General features: G+C 48.0%; 2 protein-coding genes across 2 annotated transcripts; both read right to left on the bottom strand.

Annotated features, from left to right (window-relative positions):
- Window positions 1-3,668: 3,668 nt before the first annotated feature.
- Window positions 3,669-4,300, bottom strand: LOC117044798 (40S ribosomal protein S13-like). The gene has a single exon (XM_033145602.1). It carries the CDS (start codon window positions 4,271-4,273, stop codon window positions 3,818-3,820), a length of 456 nt encoding a protein of 151 aa, XP_033001493.1. The 5' UTR covers window positions 4,274-4,300; the 3' UTR covers window positions 3,669-3,817.
- Window positions 4,301-13,409: 9,109 nt separating this feature from the next.
- On the bottom strand, window positions 13,410-16,412 carry LOC117044524 (E3 ubiquitin-protein ligase pellino homolog 1-like). Its single transcript, XM_033145342.1, has 4 exons — window positions 16,407-16,412; window positions 15,711-15,750; window positions 13,826-14,514; window positions 13,410-13,784 (listed from the first exon to the last, which is right to left on the bottom strand). The coding sequence occupies exons 1-3, from the start codon at window positions 16,410-16,412 to the stop codon at window positions 13,910-13,912; spliced, it is 651 nt and encodes a 216-aa protein (XP_033001233.1). The 3' UTR covers window positions 13,410-13,784; window positions 13,826-13,909.
- Between the last annotated feature and the right edge of the window lie 1,321 nt (window positions 16,413-17,733).

The raw sequence follows: 17,733 nt of genomic DNA, 5'->3' as shown, positions 1-17,733 counted from the left end.
AGAACCACTGGCAGTAATCTTTGAGAATTCCTGGAGAACAGGCGAAGTGCCAGCAGACTGAAGGAGGGCAAATGTTGTCCCTATTTTCAAAAAGGGGAAAAGAGAGGACCCAAACAATTACCGCCCAGTCAGCCTGACATCAATACCAGGAAAGATTCTAGAGCAGATCATTAAGCAAACGGTCTGTGAGCACCTAGAAAGGAACGCTGTGATAACTAAAAGTCAGCATGGGTTTCTGAAAAATAAGTCATGTCAGACTAACCTGATCTCATTTTTTGACAGAATTACAAGCCTGGTAGATGAAGGGAATGCTGTGGATATAGCCTATTTTGATTTCAGCAAGGCCTTTGACAAGGTGCCCCATGATATTCTTGTAAAGAAGCTGGTAAAATGTGGGCTAGACAATGCTACCATTCAGTGGATTTGTAACTGGCTGACTGACCGAACCCAAAGGGTGCTCATCAATGGCTCCTCTTCATCCTGGAGAGATGTGACTATTGGGGTGCCACAGGGTTCTGTCTTGGGCCCAGTCTTATTCAACATCTTCATCAATGACTTGGATGATGGGCTTGAGGGCATCCTGATCAAGTTTGCAGATGACACCAAATTAGGAGGGGTGGCTAATACCCCAGAGGACAGGATCACACTTCAAAATGACCTTAACAGATTAGAGAACTGGGCAAGAGCAAACAAGATGAATTTTAACAGGGAGAAATGCAAAGTACTACACTTGGGCAAAAAAATGAAAGGCACAAATACAGGATGGGTGACACCTGGCTTGAGAGCAGTACATGTGAAAAGGATCTAGGAGTCTTGGTAGACCATCAACTTGACATGAGTCAACAGTGTGATGCAGCAGCTAAAAAGGCCAATGCAATTCTGGGCTGCATCAATAGGAGTATAGTGTCTAGATCAAAGGAGGTAATAGTACCACTATATTCTGCTCTGGTCAGACCTCACCTGGAATACTGTGTCCAGTTCTGGGCACCACAGTTCAAGAAGGATACTGACAAGCTGGAACGTGTCCAGAAGAGGGCAACCAAAATGGTCAAAGGCCTGGAAACAATGCCTTATGAGGAACGGCTTAGGGAGCTGGGTATGTTTAGCCTGGAGAAGAGAAGGTTAAGGGGTGATAGGATAGTCGTGTTCAAATATATAAAAGGATGTCATATAGAGGAGGGAGAAAGGTTGTTTTCTGCTGCTCCAGAGAAGCGGACACAGGGCAATGGATTCAAACTACAAGAAAGAAGATTCCACCTAAACATTAGGAAGAACTTCCTGACAGAAAGAGCTGTTCGACAGTGGAATTTGCTGCCAAGGAGTGTGGTGGAGTCTCCTTCTTTGGAGGTCTTTAAGCGGAGGCTTGACAGCCATCTGTCAGGAATGCTTTGATGGTGTTTCCTGCTTGGCAGGGGGTTGGACTGGATGGCCCTTGTGGTGTCTTCCAACTCTATGATTCTGTGATCTTTTTGCAGAAGCAAGGTCTAATTTTAACGTATCTGAAGGAGAGATTCCAAGGAGCAAAAGTTTGGCTTGAATTTGGCAGACCAAGGGTTCGCAAATTTGTCACGCCAAAGACACTGGACAAGGTACTGGTTGGGTAGTCCGTGCCAAAGGGTTAACCAGTAGTTAAATACTCGTTTCCACAAGGGAGTCTCCAGTGAGGGAATCTTCCATTCTAAGCGTATAGTAGCATTACTGACACACAAGGGAAGTTTAAGAAGCCGGCGAAGGAATTGAGCTGGTCATCCTATAATGAGCCAATATTTGGGCCTCTATTAATGGTCTTCTAAAGGTGTCACTTGGATTGGTGCCATTATTATACAGAGAAAATGCTGGTTACTACTTGAATTCATGTCCCAGCCATGTTTTGACTCGTTACGCCAGCTTTCTTTGTTGAAATGGACAAGACATAATAGAGACTGTGTGGCCTCTGCTTCTTTCCATGATTGAGAAACTTAGGAAATAATCACTTGCATTTGAGTAGTGACCCTGATCTTCAGGATATGTTGCTATATGAAAATGTGTAGGCAGTACCTTCGGTTTTCAGAAACAAAAATAGGGCTAAATGCACCTAGCCGGTCAGATTTCATTTTCATAAAATGAGTGTACAACATCTTTTTAAAAAATTTGACTTGTATAATTAAAATGCCATATATTAAAATGATACATACAATCCAATCCAAATCTTTATTACGGTCATAGACCAGCATCAAAAATCTAAAAAGCGCTTTAGAAAGCTAAAAGGTATTAAAACACAAGGAATTCCACCAGTGCAGCTCGCCAGAGGGGGGCGGAGTCAGCGCTTTGGAAGGGACAAGGAAAAGCAGGAGAGAGAGTTGGGCTGGATCTACATTGATCTTTTAAAAGTTCTTAGATATAATGTTCTGTAAGGTTTAATGGCAATTTCCCTTTGCCGTCGGCTCACTGCTCTGCATCGCCATCTGGTGTCACATTTTAATAAGACATTTCTAACATTCGAAGCCACGAGTGCAGATCCGCCTTTAGAGAGAGGAGAGTTGAGAGTTGGCTTTCTTGCTATTCAGTTGGATAGAAGTATAGCTTCTGAGCATTAAAACACAGCCCTGTGATATGTAAAATAACCAAGCAAGTGTTAGAAATCACCCCAGAATTGATCTTACTAAACATCTTCCAAGACAATAATGCCCACTTACAACACAAAGAACTCATAACCCATCTACTCTCAGTAGCCAGAAACATCATAACCAGACACTGGAAAGACCTGTCAGGAGTAAACATGGACCAATGGTACCAAGCAGTATGGGACACAGCCCTATTAGAAAAACTAAGCAGTAAACTGAAACTGACACGGGGACAAACTGAAGAAGACACCTTCACCCCGGTGTGGTTCCCCTTCATCACATACACAGCCCAACAAGACAATGACAAAAATCTACCGACAGCATACAAATCAATATGGCTAACCTGACCCAAAATACCCACCAACCCCACTCACACAGGAAACCAAAGATCACCACAGCCAACCACAAACGAACAACCACATCCCAAGCCAACTCCGACCTCTCTCACCGCCAAACGAGCACAAGCAAACAACAGAGAACCTACATAAACAATGCTGACACCAAACCCTACTCATATCAAGTAAAAAAGAAACACAGTCACCCCACCCCACCTACCTCCTCGTCCCACCCACCTCTTCCCCCCTTCACCCCTTCTTTTCTAATGTCTCACCAACACTGACTTATAAAAATGTTATATGGAAAAACTTGAGAGACATTGTACTACTTTTGAAAATCTTTAATAAAAATAATTTAAAAAAAACAAACACAGCCCTGTGTTTGGAAAGCGCAGTGTGGATGACACCCCTCTTCAGAGGAGCTGTCAAAATGTGTGACATGCATGATCCAAAATTCTAGCCTGGTGATGTTTTGTTAACGTGGTGCCCATTCCCCAAAAGACAAGTCCATGAACACAATGGATCTTCTGCCTGATATTTAGTGCCATTACTTTTCAAAATGAGCTGGAATTAGAAGCCCCCTTTGACAGACTGCTGATGTGACTGCTTATGTTTTGAGCGACCTTATGAGCTCTTGCATTCCCTCATTGAGGGATGTAAACCCATTTTTCTACCAAGCCATTCACAGGTTATTTGTTAGCGAGGTAACAGATCTGTTATTTATTTTAGGGGAAAAAACTGATTTTTATTGGCATGGTCAAGATAACATCTTATTCCACAGATTTTAAATAAGACAGCTCTACGGCATCCTTCTCTGAAGAGGCATTGCACGGGACACAAAAAATGACCAATGTGATCCCTTGGTGAATAGAACTGGTCTTACGCAACCAGAGCAGAAGCTGTGGATGATTCATACTTCCAATTAGGTGGGAGTACTCTCTTGGTCTTGTAATAACAAGCAAGCCTATGAATTCTGCTCTCAATCAAAATGAGACGGAATTTGGCATCTTTATCCTTCCGGTTCCTCTCAAGATGCTTACGGACAGCCACAGCCTTCTTGATCAAGTGGTAAAGGTCTTCTGGAAGATCAGGGGCAAGTCCTTTGGATTTAAGAATCCTTAGAATTTTGTAGCCTGTCACAAAACGAACTTGGGCAACACCATGGGAGTCCCTGAGGATCACACCAATTTGTGAGGGAGTTAGGCCCTTCTTCGCCAGCTTGTAGATCTGCTCTTTGACATCATCAGAAGTAAGTTTGAGCCATGTGGGCACACTTCGCCTATAGGGCAAGGCAGACTGGGAGAGGCCCTTCCCAGGAGCGTGCATGCGACCCATGATGGCGGCGGCCGCGGTGAAAAGGCAACGGATCTGTTATTTAGCCAAACACCCATCTGGCTACTCGGAACCAGGGGTGTTCTTAGCCCCTGTTTCTGCCTTGAAACCTAGCATGTTCCTTGAGAGCCTTCTTCAGTTTAGCCTTGATAGTCTTCTTCTTCTTTAGTTTGGCCTGCAGAAGGCCTGAGCGAGTCTGAAAAGAAGAAGAAGAAGAAGAATTTGGATTTGATATCCCGCTCTTCACTACCCGAAGGAGTCTCAAAGCGGCTCACATTCTCCTTTCCCTTCCTCCCCCACAACAAACACTCTGTGAGGTGAGTGGGGCTGAGAGACTTCAGAGAAGTGTGACTAGCCCAAGGTCACCCAGCAGCTGCATGTGGAGGAGCGGAGACGCGAACCCGGTTCCCCAGATTACGAGTCTACCGCTCTTAACCACTACACCACACTGGGGTGCCTGGCGGCGGATTCGGGAGTCTGCGGGCTGCGTGCCCGGGCTCCCTTTGCAGAGCGCAAGTCGGGGCGGCCAAGGGCATGCAGCTCTCTGAAGAGTTCAGGAACAAGCGTTTTGTGGCCGGCAGCCAACGTGCTCACACCCACGCAATGCACATCCGCATCTAGCGCCTGCTGGGCCACTTCACGGGGTGTCCAGGAAGAGAAAGTGTCAAACAATATGGGAAAGGAGAATGCACAAAGGTTAACACTGCATGCAGACCCACGCTTCTTTTTTCGTAGAGGAGAGCAACAGCAAAGACTAGGCACCAGCATGCACTGCTGAAGGCTGTTGCCGTGTTTCCCCCCCCCCCCAAAGAAGACATACCCATCAAATAAGCCATAGCAGGATTTCTATGCATTTGTGCAATATAAGCCAGACCCTGAAAATAAGACATTGTGACGCACCCCTGGGTCGCACATTAGGAAGAGCTTTCCGAAATAAAACCTCTTCAAGCTATGCAACATATCCACTACCTGCATCCGTTTGCAACTCACCTCAGGTGTCAATATTTTCTTCCAAGTCCTCGATCAGGAGGTCCTCTAAATGGAAAAGAAGAGAAGGCTAGCAATTAGATCTGTTTGGGGGACTTTCTTGTATACCCTGAACATGTCCTTGGAAATAGACTAGGGTTTCCCGGAATGTCCCCGGATTTCATTAAATGTCCCCGGGAAATGTGGCAGAGGCAGAGCAAGGCGGGTGCAGCATTCTCCGGGTGCCATCCTGACGGGGGCGACACTCGCCATGCTGCCCGCCCGTGCGCAGAGCGCGCACCATTCCCAGCTGGAGGAGGGAGGCAGGCAGGGCAGAGGAGGAGCTGCGTGGGGCTTGACATGCCCCTTCCCCCAGGCTCTGGGTACGCTTGGTGCCAGCGCTCCCAACAGATGATACCACCAAGCTCGATCTGAGCCAGGCGGAGCCTGGGAGTTCTCTCTTCACCATCAGAAGGCGCCCTCTCTCTTTTTTGGCCTCCTCCTCTTCTGCCAGCCAAGGGGAGCCTCCCTGGATGGGGCACCTAGTATTCCTGCATTGCAGGGGGTTGGACTAGATGACCCTCGGGGGGGGGCAGTGCCATTCAGGCCCCCTGCCTATGTGTGTGTATACACAAATGTGTGTGCCAAACTGGGTCTTTGACCTAGGTGAAATAAAGTCCATTTTTGCCCCTGGATGGAATATAATACTACACCAGGGCAAAACTTCTAAGGGCCTGTCCATAGCTCGGCTTAATGTGGATTGTGAACCTCTTGTGCCTCCTTTAATTATGGACAATAAAGCATAACCCCCCCCCCCAAAAAAAGTGTCCCCGGATTCATTGAAAAAAATCTGGTAACCATAAAATAGACCTTACCTTCTGTATAAGTATTCTGGGAAGGCAGGTCCTTCCTCTGTGTGGAGACCTGTAGCACAGCAATAAAGATTGTGGTCAGCAATAAAGACTGCTGTTTTGCTCCTGCATTTGACTGGAACTTCCTTCTTCTGCTAACGGCAGAAACCCACCTGACGAGTATCCTCGCACCCTGGCATTTTCCATCTCAGAATTCTGCCCACTACCAGTGCCTTAAGAAGGGTCCTGGGAGGGGGAAAGCCCCCAAATGTGCAAGCGCCAACCCTCCAGGAGAAACCCAAAGTGAGGGGTTTTCATCTCCAAACCCCAGGAGTCAGCCAGAGGGGTCTCACTGCCCCTCAAGAAAGGCATGGGGAAGTCAGTGAGTGGTGGCAGCTACTGAAGAGTGACAGAAGCCCAAGATTACCCAGTTGAAGATTAATTTTTATTCTTATTTTTAGATTCTACTCTCAGCATGAGTAAAAGATTGGAAAGTGGTGCTAGACAGAAACTTGAAAATGCTATGAAAATGCAACTCTGGTCGGCTTCCGACAAATATTGCAATACATTAAACGATCCCACATTAAAAACTTCCCTAAAGAGGGCTGCCTTCAGGTGCCAACTGCCTTGTAGTTGGTTCAGCTATTCACTCTGAAACAACTGCAAGCATTCAACCAGACCAAAACCTCCCTGAAAGAGAAACAGTATACCTGAAGGAGCGTCTCCACCCCCACCGTTCAGCCCGGACACGGAGATCCAGCGCCGAGGGCCTTCTGGCGGTTCCCTCACTGCGAGAAGCAAAGCTACAGGGAAGCAGGCAGAGGGCCTTCTCGGTAGTGGCGCCCGCCCTGTGCAACGCCCTCCCATCAGGGGGCAGAGAGATAAACAACTACCTGTCATTTAGAAAATACCTGAAGGCAGCCCTGTTTAGGGAAGCTTTTAATTTGTGACTTTGTATTGTATTTTAATATTTGTTTATTTATTTATTATTATTGTTATTATTATTATTAATATATATAAACAGTGAAGCAGGATGTGGAAGAGCAAGCGGATTATGAGGAAGCAGCCATGATGCTAGCTCAAACTGAAAATACAGAACTACAGTGGTACCCTGTGTTACGCAAACGATCCGTTCCGGATTGCGCTACATAACGCAGGTGTGCGTAACTCGAAGGGGGGGGGGACACAAAAAACCCCCAGAAGTTTGCGTGTTTTTGCGCTTCTTTGTCCACATCATGAGAAGAGAAGGAGGGGACGACGGACGGTTGGACAGTGTCCTCGAAGCTCCCAACATGAGTCTGACCAAACTGCGGGAGGCAGTGGGAGACAGGAGGGCCTGGCGTGCTCTGGTCCATGGGGTCATGAAGAGTCGGACACCACTCAACGACTCAACAACAACAACAAAAAGCCCATCACCATCCTTCGCTTCACTCCATTTGGGGAATCAGCCTTCCATTTTCTTCGAGTCGTGAGGGTGGGGGTGGGGGGAGGGCCTAGGGACTCTCTTCATCTAAATCCAGCCCTGCTGAAGGGTCTTACCTTTTTAGATTTTTCAAATAGGGGGCCGCTGTGGGAGGTGGAGGGGGAGGCGGTGGGCAAGGGGGAGGGGGAGGTGGGGGGCGAGGGGGAGGGGGAGGCAGTGGGGGAGGGGGTGGATACGGGCATGGGAGAAACTTTGTTTTTCTTTCCTAATCGGGTTAGCGCCCGCCTTAACCTCTGAAACCTAGAAAATAAAGAGAAAAATGTGAGAAATGGGCTCACTCTCCTGATCTACGTCCCCATAGATTTATTGATTACAGCAATGTGAGTGGCATTGGTATTGGCTTAGGGTAAACCACCAAGAGAGGGAGCTCCATCGATGGCGACCAACTGAAGCTCACCCCGGGGTTCCCGCTGGGTCCTGGCATGGCCCTAGCCTCCCAAGCAGACTTTGGACAAGATCCAGACCCGCAGATTCCTTTACTGGAATACCCTTGTACCTGGAGGGGCAGGTGATGGCCGCACCTCCCCTCCCCCACACTCCACTATGCCAATGCCTAACCGCCTAACCTTACAAGGTTGTGACAATTGCTAAGAGGTAGGCAAAAACCAATTTGCCCAAAGGAAAAATACCGCACCCGGCCCCTGTTCCAAAACAGGCGACCAACCAAAGTCCAGAGCAAGGCCAAAGCACATACCTAAATCTAGGGCGGGCGGGTGTTTGGTGCCGCGAGGCCAGGTAACCCCCCCCCCCCCACAACGCACCGCCGCCTTTTAAAGGCCCCCCTGGATCACACCACCAGCCCGGTTGGCCAACAGGCCATGGTGTGATCGTGGGGCCATAGCAGGGTTCGGCTCCACCCCCACGCCTCCCAAGGAAGGGGGGCTGCACCTATGGCCTGTGCGGAACGCGGACCCTCAATTAAGAGGATCCAATATGCTGAAAGAAATCCTACTTACATCCTTGCTCCTTAAGAGTCACGGAATGATCCAGGCATAGGAGATCCCCAGGTCTTCTAGAGCCAGCAGAGGGAGGTGTCACAATGAACCTCGTGATGCGGCAACCTGGGCTCTGAGAAAACCAGCAGCCACAAGCCCTGCCCCTCTTGAGTGACGCGGCTAAGTTTTCTCACATGGTTTTCTTCCATGTTCCACTTTGTATAAATACTGTATGCAAAATGTGCCCATTCCTTTGGATTCCAGCTGAAGTTGTTCCTGCCCTACTGAGCAATAGCTGTCTCCTATACCTGTCCCTCCTCAACCAGCCAACATTTCTCCCTTGCAAATAGGAATGTCTTATTCCAGGATGATGGTGATGGTGATGATTCTGACTGCGTTGTCCCAGCCACTTTGGGCAGTTTCCAACATATACAAAAACATAATAAACACTAAACACAACACTTCAATATTCCCAATGCTCTAAGGTAGAGCTTTCCAGACCGGCGAGAGCCAATGGATCTGCATAGGTGCAAGAGCCCAGCCAGCAGGGAATCGAACTTGTGAATATTATTCCCTGTGTTTGACAATGTGGGCTGCAAATATGTGAACCAGGAAGAGGCCTGGTGTTCATCAGCCATGACACCCACATTCCTGCAGTTCACCTGAACTGGGCGGGGGGGGGGGGGGTTGGGGCTGTGCAGACACACAGGTGGAGCCAATCCAGCTCTCCCGCCCATGTCCACACACAGCCCCAATCTCACCTCTGCCCCATCCAGGAAAGCTGGGGCAGCACCTCTGTTGGGGATGCAGCTCTGCCCCATGGCGCCAGCCACGACTGATCAGGGCAGACATTTATTTCAACGCCAGCATGGTAAATTTGGCTTCTTGTGAGACTTATGGAATTGAATGAAAAGGAGAAAAATAAAAGTAGACACTCGCTACTTGTTTTTTTTTTTTACTACACTGCTATGGTGTTGCCTAAAACAATCCTGAGCTTGCAGGAAGTCTGGAAGGGTAAACCACCAACAGAAGGAGCTCCATCGATGGCGACCATCTGAAGCTCACCCCGGGGTTCCCGCTGGGTCCTGTCTTCAAAGCTGATAGATAGACCTTCAAATTTTCTCCTTAGGCAAGCCAGACCAGGTAAGTATGAATCAAAATTATCCGTAGAAGCTATTATGATGGTAGCAAAATATTATTCCTTTCTTTAACACATTATGCAGATTGTAAGTCCATAAAAGTTCATAAAACCAAAGAAGATGAATATTGGGGATTGCTTTCTTGAAAGCATCACCACACCAAAGACGATGTGCCAGGCTCCTGGCATGGGCGTAGCCAGGGAGGCGGGGGGGGGGGCAGCTGCCCCCTCTAAATCAATAAAAATACGTAACTAACTGACCAATTGTGTCATAGATAACTGGTATTAGTATTTCGTATCCATCTCTTAATAAACAACACAACAGGATTTCGTATCCATCCTTAGCAGGATGTCCTTTCAACCTACTTCTGACGATAAAGAGGTGAGCTAAGTTTCCACCATTGAGACACCTTTGATTTTCACAAACTTAAGCAGGTGTGTTAAGTCTAAGAGCTCCACTCTCAATAGCCTTTCATAACCCCAGAAGCTGACATGCTTTTTCAGAGAGAGAGAGAGGGAGAGAGGGAGAAAGAAAGAGAGAGCGCTCTGGGCAGCTGCGCAATTCTGGCCAGAAACTTCCACATGCAGGTTCAGAAGTGGGGGGAAAGGTGCAAGGGGGGGGGGAATGTCCATCAAGCAGCGCAGCTTGACCGGCGCCTTCTGCCCTGCTCTGCATTGCACTGAGGGACGTTCCGTGCAAGAATCTGCTTCCGCTCCGGTTGCTGGAGTAGAAACGGGGCGACTTTTCTTTTTTCTTTTTAAAATGGTTTTATACGTTTCCCTCCCTGCCGCCGAAGGGTTTTAATGCGGTTTTCCAGGACAGAAGGAGAAAAGAGACAGTCTAGGGAGGGATAATTTTAATATATTTGACCAGTAAGGGAGGTGTGTGGAAAGGGAACCGTGTGAATAGGCTGCCTGATTAACACCGCACAGTGTTTTTAAAGCACACTGGGAGCGCCTTCTTTGCCTCAAAGAATTCTGGGCATTGTAGTTTTCCCCTCGCAGAACTACCATTCCCAGCAGCACTAGCAGCAGCAAGGGACTCCCGGTGGGCTTCGGAGAGGCGCTCGCTCGGGAGGCAGCAGCGCGCATGCGTGGTGGGGGCGGCCAGGGGGGAGGGGTCTGTTCTGCCGCTGACGCCCCTCCCCCCACGGCTGCCTCCTTCCCTTTGCCTCTCCGCCCTCCCTCCCTCCCTCCCTCCCTCCCTCCCTCCCTCCTCCTGCGCTGCCGGGGGGGGGGGGAGAGGCACAGTGCTTGCACCCCCTGGTCCTGGGGTCGGGGGGGGGGGTCGCCCCCGGGGCCAGGCTCTGTGGGTGGAGGGGCTGCTTTCAGCCCCGGGGACTGAGGGGGGGCCAAGCTCCCGTCTCCATCCCTGGGGGGCCCTCGCTGCTGCTGCTTCTGCTTGGTGGGTGGGGGGCAGCTCCGGATTGATGTGGCCGCACCATTCGTCCATTCTCACTTGATTGAGGGGCGCCCAGGCTTCTGCTGGTTTCTTATTGGTTTCCTGCGCCTTCGAAGCTGAGTTACTATTGCATATTCCTGCATTTCTGTAGAGTCGGACAATCCATATCGATGATGGCCAGTTTATAACCATAAGGCTAAAATAGAAGGGGGGGACCCCCAAAAAGGGCTGGGATGGAATGAATGGCCCCTGGCTGAAAACTGATTTCCCAAGGGGGAAATCCTAACTACACTTACGTGGGAGTAAGAGCCACTGCATTCAGCAGGGCTTACCTCTGAGTACAGTCATACCTGGGGTTGCGTTTGCAGGGTCCTGGGAGGCTCATCATAAATATGCCAGGGAAAAAGCATCTCGCTTCTACTTTACAAAGGGAGGCAGGCATATTCCAGCAGCTCTGGAGGTTTTTCAAGCAAAACCCTTGGCGCAGTTACTCTATGGGGCCCAAATCTGGACGGGAAACCATTGTAACATACTTGAAACGGTCCAGTCTAAATTCTTAAGACAGATTCTAGCCGTCCCACCATGTGCCCCCAACGCGGCCCTACGATTGGAGACCGGCCTCCCCTCTGTCGAAACCAGGACCTGGTTAAGAACATTCAGCTATTGGATTCGCTTAAATTTAAATCCATCCGGCCTATTGCCCCTAGTTACACGAGATGCACACAGAAGTCTGTGGTCCAAAACAGTGCATCAAAAACTACTCACATGTGGCCTCCAAGCACAACACCTACTTAAAATGGGTCTTCCCAAGGCAAAAATCCTTATTGACCAGCGCCTGAAGGATATTGAACTGCAGAATAATCTGGCCTCTATCAAGAAATTTAGTGCTTGGTACGCTTATCTGCCCCCCTCCCACTTCAAATCTCGGGCACCATACTTGTCCAACCTAACCATCCCAAAATTTAGGCGGCCCTTTACACTGGCCAGACTAAATATGTTACCCTCAGCTGTTCTTGAAGGTAGATACCAAAAAAATTCCAATCGAGAGCCGGCTATGCCCCTGTGGATCCGGCTATGTAGAGACTGTGTCACACGTACTCTTATCCTGCCCCCTATATAAAGATCTGAGGGATGAGACCATCACCCCGCTCCTATCTGCCATCCCAGGCCGCTCTTGTGAAGCCAAATTGTTTTCACTTCTAGCCGACCAGAACAGCTCGATAACAGAGAAGGTTGCCAGATTTATCGAGAGAGCAATGAGATTGAGAGCTGCTATCTGAACGACAACAGTGTAGTCATCCGGATTCCCAGCATAGGATTTTATTATTATCATTATTATTATTATCATTTTACTATTTATGTTAAGTTCCAAGGAGCTATTACCGTGAGTTTTAATAGGTTATAAGGTTTTATTGGTAACCATATTTGTTGTATTTTTGTTGGTGTTTGTCTTTTAGATGCTATGGCCAGTCGGCTACGCAAATAAAGTTTGAATTTGAAACATTTGGGGTTGCGTTCGGCAGGGGGGACAAACACGGAAATACCGCAACATTTCGGCGCATGCATGCGTAGAAGCGCTGAATCACACTTTGTGCATGTGTGCCACTAGAGGTACTAGTGTATATAGGATTGGGCTGGATGCTACCGCTAATACTGTTATTCTGAGATTATTCTCTTCGTTTTACCTGGCATTCTTGCATGTAATTACTTCTCCGTCCATTTACTTGGGAGTAAGCCCCATGGAATTCACAAGGACTTAGTTCTGAGTAGACATCATTAAGTTTAAACTGTTAGTCAATTTTTTAAATTAAACAGTCCATAGCAGGTGAGACAGTTAAATCAAAAGCCGCTCCTCTCTTGATATGAATCCACAATCCTATGCCCATTTATTTGGGAGTAACCCACGTTGAAGTCAACAGGGCTTACTTCTGAGTAGACATGCACAGGCTTGTGCTGTAAATTAGCCACACTTTCATGAATTAGCTAGCTGTGACTAACTGCTTTCAACAGAGCCAAAGTGTGGATAGCTTTCAGCACTCCCCAATCCATGGTTCCATGTGCATTCACAGAATCATAGAATTGTAGAGCTAGAAGGGACCTTAGGGTCATCTAGTCCAACCCCTGAGGCACATTCTTTCTTTAAAGAATTCTGGGCACTGCAGTTCCTTAAGTGTTGCTGGGACTGGCAACTCTGTGAGGAGTAAACTGCGGTGCCCAGAATTCTTTGGGGGAAAGAATGTAAAGGTGTAGCATGCACATGTAAAGCCCATTGAAGTGAAGAGCATGGCCTGAAAGGGGGTCAACTCAGAAGTCAGTTCCCTTGTATGACTTGCTTTTGTTTTTATATGCTTTTATATTACCTAGGATAATTTTTCATAGCAAAGATAAATAGAAAAAGGAGTTACTATACATGTTGCTCTATCTTACATGTTTGTATCCAAGCTGTAAACTCATATCCTTTTGAACTGACCACTTTCACCCCTCCATTATATACTTTTTAAAAAGACAAATTTTAGATATTAAAGGCATGTTATTCAAATCATTTACATTGAAGGCAAATTATGTTATCTTTTCCATCTGAAAAATGATGGGCTAGGAACTACCTTCAGTCTGTTCCAGCTATCCACCACCAATCTTTTCTACATAACCAGCTTCATCCATTATCTACAGAGGAATTCACCACTTAAATAGTAAGTATTCTTCATCTCAAAGTAAACTGTCAAAGCCCAGAGAATGAAAGATAGTTGAATTTTGTTTAAAGGAATTTATTAAATTTTAAATATAGTTGAATTTAAGACGGCAGTTCATTTGAAATTAGAATCTTTTAGCTTATGTATTTGAACGCAGTTCTCAGATAACACAAGTTAGTCAAGCGGTCCTTGGAAAATAAGTCTGATGTAGCCTTGTTCACCAGAAAGCTGATGTGCGCAGAATGGACAGGCTGCATGAAAAGTGTGGGTACCATGAGGAAGAGGTATTTGGGACCAATAGGCAGTTGTCTTTTCTGAGCACACATGTCCACATGGGCTGAACGCGTGAGTTGGAGGGCCAGCATCCACATAAAATCCAGCTTCACATCCAAGCCAGAGCGGCACATAAGGGCCAACAGATCGGCACATGGGGCATTCCCGGTCCTTCCCATCTCTCTCTTCTTTGTTCCCCCAGTTGTGGTAGCCATGGACGTGGCCACAGTTCAGGTAAACCCAGGGTTGCTTTTCATCTACAACATCTTTCCTCTTCATACTAGGAAAGGCTAGTGTGTTGAAGCCCACAGGGCACTGAGGTCTAGCGGCATTTATTTCCTGTCTTAGAGCTTCCAGGTGCTTCACGGTGGGAGTGCGCGAAAGGCCTTCTGCAGTGCGCCACAGTAATGTTGCTCCACAGAGGTCAATCAACGAACCATCCTGAAGTTGGTTTGTTTCATTTTCAACCTGGAAGAGAAAACAAATACAAATGTCACAAACGATGACTTAACATTTTTCGCTCCATAAGACGCACCCACAGTGGTAAGGTAAAGGTAAAGGGACCCCTGACCATCAGGTCCAGTCGTGTCCGACTCTGGGGCTGCGGCGCTCATCTCGCTCTATAGGCCAAGGGAGCCAGCGTTTGTCCGCAGACAGCTTCCGGGTCATGTGGCCAGCATGACAAAGCCGCTTCTGGCAAACCAGAGCAGCGCACGGAAACGCCGCTTACCTTCCCGCTGGAGCGGTCCCTATTTATCTACTTGCACTTTAATGTGCTTTCGAACTGCTAGGTGGGCAGGAGCTGGGACCGAGCAACGGGAGCTCACCCCGTGGCAGGGATTCGAACCGCCAACCTTCTGATCAGCAAGTCCTAGACTCTGTGGTTTAACCCACAGCGCCACCTGGGTCCCTATACCCACAGTGGTACCTCGGGTTAAGTACTTAATTCGTTCCGGAGGTCCATTCTTAACCAGAAGCGTACTTAACCTGAAGCACCACTTTAGCTAATGGGACCTCCTGCTGCCGCCGCGCCGCCAGAGCACGATTTCTGTTCTTAAGCCGAGTTCTTAACCTGAAGCGTACTTAACCCGAGGTACCACATCATCTTCCAATCCAGGAATCTGTAAAATCATCCCAGTGCAATATATTCTGATTGCTACCTTTGGTGCAAACAGGAAATTGAAACAACAATAGGTGCACATAATTTTTTTAAATTTTATTTTACAAATTTATAAATTGCTTAAAAGCCTGAGGCCCTCCAAGCTATGTACAAAAATATAAAATACAATAATATATTCAAAAAATAAATAAAACCATTCCTACAGATGAATTGCTGGGTCGCACATTAGGGGGAGCTTTCCGAAATAAAACCTCTTCAAGCTATGCAACATATCCACTACCTGCATCCGTTTGCACCTCACCTCAGGTGTCAATGGTCGCTTTCATTCCAGGTCTTCTATCAGGAGGTCTTCTAAATGGAAAAGAAGAGAAGGCTAGCAATTAGATCTGTTTGGGGGACTTTCTTGTATACCCTGAACATGTCCTTGGAAATAGACTAGGGTTTCCCGGGGACAGTCCCCAGACAAATTCCGTCCCCGGAATGTCCCCAGATTTCATTAAATGTCCCCGGGAAATGTGGCAGAGGCAGAGCAAGGCGGGTGCAGCATTCTCCGGGTGCCATCGTGACGGGGGCGACACTCGCCATGCTGCCCGCCCGTGCGCAGAGCGCGCACCATTCCCAGCTGGAGGAGGGAGGCAGGCAGGGGAGAGGAGGAGCTGCGTGAGGCTTGACATGCCCCTTCCCCCAGGCTCTGGGTACGCTCGGTACCAGCGCTCCCAACAGATGATACCACCAAGCTCGATCTGAGCCAGGCGGAGCCTGGGAGTTCTCTCTTCACCATCAGAAGGCGCCCTCTCTCTTTTTTGGCCTCCTCCTCTTCTGCCAGCCAAGGGGAGCCTCCCTGGATGGGGCACCTAGTATTCCTGCATTGCAGGGGGTTGGACTAGATGACCCTCAGGGGTCCCTTCCAACTCTAGAATTCTGTGATTCTTCTGTCATGAGCTGAGTGTGAGTGGGAAAATGTATGTGTGTGTATAACTGAGTATTCTGAGAAAACGCAGAATACCAATGAGAGGGCATCTTGGGAAGGAGCCTGGGACTCTGCTAGCAACTTATGTGGTTAGATGTCAGTGCAATATCTGTGGGAGGAGGCAATTATGAATTCTAGCAGTAACAAATATAGTATACTTTTAGGTGTCAAATCAGCTCAGCTTAATGTGGATTGTGAACCTCTTGTGCCTCCTTTAATTATGGATAATAAAGCATGAAACCCTCCCCCCAAAAAAAGTGGCCCCGGATTCATTGAAAAAAATCTGGTAACCATAAAATAGACCTTACCTTCATCCTTGCTTTGATCTTGCTTCCTCCTGCCATCTTCTTCCGGATCCAGATGGCAGGAGGTCTGCAGAGCCTACAGGGAAACAAAGAGCCACATGGGAAATACAGTCAAGTACACAGCACCCCACCCTGGAGGGGAACAATGAACACCCGTTAATGGGTTTCCTGAGGCCAGGTGTTCCCACAGCCCATCCTCGCAAGGCCAGAAGGCAAAAATACGCATCCTTCTTTAGGTGTTAGGAACTTGATCTGATAACTGGGGCAAGTTGAAGAACTTGCGTAACCTCAAGACTCCCTACCCTCCATGTGACATGATGATGATGATGATGGTGGTGTATCAGTGACGTATCAATGATGGTTCTGCATATGTATTCTGGGTAGGGAGGGAAGGTCTTCCAAGAGCTGCTTGTAACCCATGTTCGGGGTCCTTACTCTGTGTGGAGACCTGTAGCACAGCAATAAAGACTGCTGTTTTGCTCCTGCATTTGACTGGAACTTCCTTCTTCTGCTAACGGCAGAAACCCACCTGACCAGTATCCTCGCACCCTGGCATTTTCCATCTCAGAATTCTGCCCACTACCAGTGCCTTAAGAAGGGTCCTGGGAGGGGGAAAGCCCCAAAATGTGCAAGCGCCAACCCTCCAGGAGAAACCCAAAGTGAGGGGTTTTCATCTCCAAACCCCAGGAGTCAGCCAGAGGGGTCTCACTGCCCCTCAAGAGAGGCATGGGGAAGTCAGTGAGTGGTGGCAGCTACTGAAGAGTGACAGAAGCCCAAGATTACCCAGCTGAAGATTAATTTTTATTCTTTTTAGATTCTAATCTCAGCATGAGTAAAAGATTGGAAAGTGGTGCTAGACAGAAACTTGAAAATGCTATGATAATGAAGTGAAGACCAATCACTGCTTTCGTGTATCAACCACTCAGCAGTGAAGCTATAATAATAATAGTTATTTGTACCCCGCAACTCTGGGCGGCTTCCGACAAATATTACAATACATTAAACTATCCCACATTCAAAACTTCCCTAAAGAGGGCTGCCTTCAGGTGCCAACTGCCTTGTAGTTGGTTCAGCTATTCACTCTGAAACAACTGCAAGCATTCAACCAGACAAAAACCTCCCTGAAAGAGAAACAGTATACCTGAAGGAGCGTCTCCACCCCCACCGTTCAGCCCGGTCACTGAGATCCAGCGCCGAGGGCCTTCTGGCGGTTCCCTCACTGCGAGAAGCAAAGCTACAGGGAAGCAGGCAGAGGGCCTTCTCGGTAGTGGCACCCGCCCTGTGCAACGCCCTCCCATCAGGGGGCAGAGAGATCAACAACTACCTGTCA

This window comes from Lacerta agilis, chromosome 3 (assembly GCF_009819535.1).
Source record: "Lacerta agilis isolate rLacAgi1 chromosome 3, rLacAgi1.pri, whole genome shotgun sequence".
In the NCBI taxonomy this organism is placed as follows: Eukaryota; Metazoa; Chordata; class Lepidosauria; order Squamata; family Lacertidae; genus Lacerta; species Lacerta agilis.
This window is presented reverse-complemented; position numbering and strand designations above follow the sequence as displayed.